At 35.7% G+C, this 5,352-nt stretch overlaps 1 protein-coding gene across 2 annotated transcripts in view; it reads right to left on the bottom strand.

Annotated features, from left to right (window-relative positions):
- Window positions 1–143: 143 nt before the first annotated feature.
- LOC139962461 (glutamyl-tRNA(Gln) amidotransferase subunit A, mitochondrial-like) overlaps window positions 144–5,352 on the bottom strand; it is a 30,536-nt gene continuing 25,327 nt past the window's right edge. For both annotated transcript variants that reach the window (XM_071962433.1, XM_071962434.1), the window contains exons 8-11: window positions 5,140–5,332; window positions 4,054–4,171; window positions 2,588–2,790; window positions 144–886 (exon numbers count right to left, since the gene is read on the bottom strand). In XM_071962433.1, the coding sequence (XP_071818534.1) occupies window positions 702–886; window positions 2,588–2,790; window positions 4,054–4,171; window positions 5,140–5,332 (699 nt within the window). In that variant the 3' untranslated portion in view covers window positions 144–701. The remainder of the gene's footprint in view (window positions 887–2,587; window positions 2,791–4,053; window positions 4,172–5,139; window positions 5,333–5,352) is intronic.

Genomic DNA, 5,352 nt, shown 5'->3' with positions numbered 1-5,352 from the left:
GTGAATCATTAAAGCTGCTGCATCACTTTGCATTGAATTTGATATGGTTACCTGAAAGCTGTTATTTCAATCCACATGGAATGCAAAGATAACAAAGCAATATATTTTAACTGTTTGCAAATGGAAACAATGCATCAAACATCATTAAGTGGTAAGTGCTGTCTCATTAGAAGCATACAAATGTTTGTCACCCACACAGATGTGTTAGTTAGCTTGAGGTGTATCCATTATGTAACAACATTACATGTATAGGTCAAAATGTACCATTAATAAGGCTGTTTGCTATGACAAAGAATTATATATATTTGAGCTACTTAAAATTTGAATCTTCACTTTTAATAGTGAAACCTATTTGTGGAATAATGCTCCAGTGTGCCTTGGTTTTACATAAACGTCGTTTATATATCCGTCCTATAAGTACTTCTAAAATTCTTTTTACTTTGTTAGTCTTTCTACACCTTTTATAGAATGTTTTAAGAGTAAGAAATACAAGAATAAAGAACAAATTATTACCTTTTCAATTCTTTCTTGCAATTCTTCACTGTAAGATATGAAACAACACATAACCCTAACCAATAACATAATCCCAACTGTCCCATCCCCAATCTGCCCTATTAGTGTCACTTAAAGAAACCCTTGTAAGACTTGATTCCAATCTCCAGTCCTCTCATTCTTTACATCCATCCACCAAAGTCTGTATGTCACCTTCCCAAGAGGAAAGATTCAATTTGGCTATGAAGTATATTCATAGGAAATGCAACTTGTTGCTCCAACCACTTAGCCACTGTAAGCAACTTCTTGTCTTGAAAGCATGGAGCAATCATCTGTAGTCCGATTGGCAAACCTTTACTGGAGAGGTATGACGGAAGTGACAAAGCTGGAACGCCTGGAAAATATCAGACATGGAAAACAAGTTTGACAACTGTATCAGTCAGTAGTTTACATGTTGAAATGATACAAGTTTACAGAATAAATATATGTAAGTGTATAAAAAACATCCTCAAACAACCAGAAAAGTAAAGAAAAATGGAGATTTCAAGTTTCTTTAGAATCAGATCTGTCTTGAGATACTGAGGTTACCATGTTTTCAAATTGTGATGTGTGTTGGCATAAAATGACCTTTCACCTCCACTACATAGAGTGGGCTAAGGCTGTTTAACTATTTCTATGAGGCATCCATCCTCAAACTAGAAAAGGAGCAACAGCGAAACTTGTCATCTTGGGATATTGAAAAGACCTCATCTAATCAGTATGGGGCATGCACATATAAAGTACCAATTTCCCGTCTTTGAATAATGTGTTTTTCATATTTTGACCTATGCTGATATCTGCACCTCCACCGAAAGGATACATTATTTTGAACTCGATAAGGAGCAATCTCAAACTATGAACAAGAACATCACAGACTTCTTAAGATACTGTGCTTACAAGATTTGTACAGTTTGATCACTGTTGGCCTCAAGCAACATTTAATCTCAACTAATAACAAGACTTCAACTGCTCAATAGGGAGCTACAAGGGCGTAGGAACCGGGGGGGGGGGGGGGGCTGGGGGGTGTCAGCCCCCCAGTGAAAAATATGGGGGGGCGGAAGTATGGTTCCGCCCCCCTGCTCCGCAAGTCAGAAAACCCCTTTTTCATTTCCAAATGAGAAAAAAATCTCATTTGAAGCACCAAATTGCATCTAAGGAGGGGTGAAAATGCAAAATTCTTTACAAAATGGAGTGGGTGTTGAAGTGTGCTATATTGCACCAAATTGCATCTGAGGCCACCTGGAAATGCAAAAAAATTCCAAAGGGGAGGGGGACACCTCCTCCCCTTAGACCCCTCCCCCAGGCCGGCCATCAGTCTTCAGCCCCCCTACTCAAAAGTACCTTCCTACGCCACTGGGGAGCTACATAATGCATGGTATGAGAGCCATCAAGATACATTGCTTACAGGCTATGTATATTTTGACTTATTCTGTCATAAAATGATCTTTTGACTGCTACTACAAACAAAGGAATTCATATCAAAATGGGGCATTTTACAAGTTTCTACTGATGTTTCTTTTGAGATATGTTAACAAGGTTTTGCATTTTGATCTCTGATGATCTCACTTGACTTTTGAATTCCACTGCAAATAACAGGTACCATCTACTCAATAATTGGCATCAACATTCAAGGCATGAAATCAATCCAAGTTTCACTTACTGAAATATCATGTTTACCTGGCTTTGATCTTTTGACCTATGCTGACCTCAAGTGGCCTTTGGCTACCTCTACAGAACAATAGGTTTCATCTACTCACATTGGGAATTCCAAATACAAGAATGAGTTCCATCCATATTTCCCTTAAGATAATGGTTTCAAGGTTTCATGTTTTGAACTCTGACCTTTGACTTCTAACAGGAAAACAACAGGATTCTTGATTTCAATATGCGGCATCCACATACAAAGTATAAAATCCATATGTTTTTTTTCTCATCATAGTGATTACACGCAAGGTATCACACACATAAATAACACACTCACACACGTATGTGCTTGCCATCATGATTGCAAAGGTTACAATTCCAGCATAATCAAAATTAATGCATGTGTTCCTACCTGCTAAATTAGAAGGTTGTGTATAGACATCAAGTGTTTCACAATGTGTACGATTATCTTCTTGCCTGTACTCTGCATAGGTAAGGCTTTCACATTCTGTTGTTGGTGTTAACAGAATGTCTACCTCCTGAAAAGCTTCATTGAAATCCCTTGTAATAAGTCTTCTGAGTTTTTGTGCATGTTGAAAAAACTCCTTGTAATTTCTGTGGAAAGACATGGAGAAACAAAACTCAATGATGATATCCTACATTTGTTGTATTCATACACTATCCATGAAGGTATCCTACATTTGTTATTTCAATACCACTATCCATGAAGGTATCCTACATTTGTTATTTCAATACCACCCTCAATTATTGTATCCTACATTGGTTATTTTCATACTACCATTAATGAAGACCGTTTCCTACATTCACTTCACGACTGGTGTCATCCTTTTGGTACTCATCAGGCTAAGGTTGGAACACTGGACTTTTGTGTCACAGATCTAAGTCCATTCCACTCCAACTGTGAATATATATATATATGTCATGGTATTGTGGTGTCATCTTGGCGCTGAGTGCTCTATGTCCAACAAAGCGAAGTATACATGTGTATACAAGAATGTATACAAGTATACATATAGTAGTTGTTACTCAGAGTTTCACTCGTTGAGCGGGCATCAGATAACTGTCTGATGATTGCTTAGTTGTCTAATGAACGCTAAACGTGTTACAACAACTAGTGTTCCACTAGTCTCAACTAATTATCATCTATCTCTATATATATAATATATCTATACATACATTTATATATATATAACATATAGATATATATATATATATATATATATATATATATATATATATATATATATATATATATGTGTTGATACTAGTTGAGACTAGTGGAACACTAGTAGTTGTAACTCGGAGTTTCACACGTTTTAGCGATCGTCAGACAACTGATAGTTTCAAGTTATGCTCCAAGTTATGCACTCATCAAAAAAGTCGAAAACGTCAAGGAGCATAACTTGAAACTATCAGTTGTCTGACGATCGCTAAAACGCGTGAAACTCCGAGTTACAACTACTAGTGTTCCACTAGTCTCAACTAGTATCAACACATATTCCGCTCTGTCCACTGGACATAGAGCACTCTGCGCCAAGATAGACGCCAACCAACCAACTCTCTATATATATATATATATATATATATATATATACAGGTACAAAGATATATTGATATATAGATATATATATAGATACAGATATATATATATATATATAAATATATATGTATATAAATATATATATATATATATATATATATATATATATATATATATATATATATATATATATATATATATATGTTTATGTATGTATATATATATATATATATTTCATGTACACTGTTATTCCATTTTTTTTGCCATGATAATTCACTCAAGTGGTCATGAGATTAAAACATATCTGTAAAACTTACCTTCTGAGTAAGAAAAAGTTTCCAGCAAATATTCTTCCCCGGACAACTTGGTTAAATCCTTCATGTCGGCTGGCTGCATATAAGGCCTCCGTAGAGCTGTGGTCCTGACTCCTGTGACCTGTCAAGTATTAAAGCAGCTTCTTTCCAGTAATCTTCCCTTCATACTACTTTTCCCAGCTTAAAAAAACTTGACTACAGTGTCACTTAACACATCAGTCAACAAATAAATGCAATTTCGGGTCATAGTATTTAATGTTGTACTTCAAATTTTCCTCTCTTGGGTTGATAGTAATGCACCTTAAAAGAACTCTGTACTTTGGCTCAAAGTACTTAATCCTCCTAATATCATTCTTTCTTACCTGAGTTCATTTCATTATACTAAATATAGAGCTTTAAACAAATTGATGGACAAAATGTAATATGTTAAAGCAAGTCATGTACTGGACAAGAGAATTTTAAGCGAAGTTGAGCCACCTTGGAACACTAACTTCAGCTGTCATAACATTAATATTAATGGAAACAACCACTTGACATTCCTAAGGACTTTTGATATTAGTTTCAAACATTGCCTGCAGTAACTATGACATGTCCACTTTCTACTTCGTGAGCATCGGGTTGGATTGGGTCATTGTAAATATTTTATCACTTTAGATTTATTGATTGTGTCACACTGTATAGAGACATCTTTATTCATGTTCTTGATTGACAGGTAGTGCACTAATTATAGTATCATATCACCATTAATTTAAACTTTGTAAACTTACTCTTCTTTTAGCACCTGGCATGTGGCAATAAACAGTACCATTTGCTTTCAGTGAGAATATAAACCATATCTATTCAATGTAAGCAATGCATTATATGAACCATGTTCATATATGGAAATCCAAGACAGACAGCCAATAATTTTAAAGCACATGTCACCAAGAAGAAAAGCTACTCCTCAAATTCTATAGCATTCGCATCTGATCATGCCAGAGGCACCTTCAACATACAAAGTATTGATTAGCAACCAGTGTAAAGGAAACAGCCCATCAATGTCCATGAATGGTAAACATAGAACTGTAAACATAGAGAGATTTAACTCACCAAACTCTATACCATCATATCTGGCCATGTTAGAGGCAACTTCAACTGCACAAAGCACAGAATAGCAAGCAATGGAATACTGTGTATGAGGTAGAGAGACAGGGATCACCTTAGCACCAGCATTCTCAAATAAGTCTGCTGCCTTACTCCATGATTGTAAGACTTCTTCCTCTAGTCTTGGAGAGTGATACTCCTACATCAAAAAGAGTGAGA

Source organism: Apostichopus japonicus, chromosome 21 (genome assembly GCF_037975245.1).
Source record: "Apostichopus japonicus isolate 1M-3 chromosome 21, ASM3797524v1, whole genome shotgun sequence".
NCBI classification, from domain to species: domain Eukaryota; kingdom Metazoa; phylum Echinodermata; class Holothuroidea; order Aspidochirotida; family Stichopodidae; genus Apostichopus; species Apostichopus japonicus.
The sequence above is the reverse complement of the archived record's forward strand: the minus strand, read 5'-3'. Positions and strand labels throughout refer to the sequence as shown.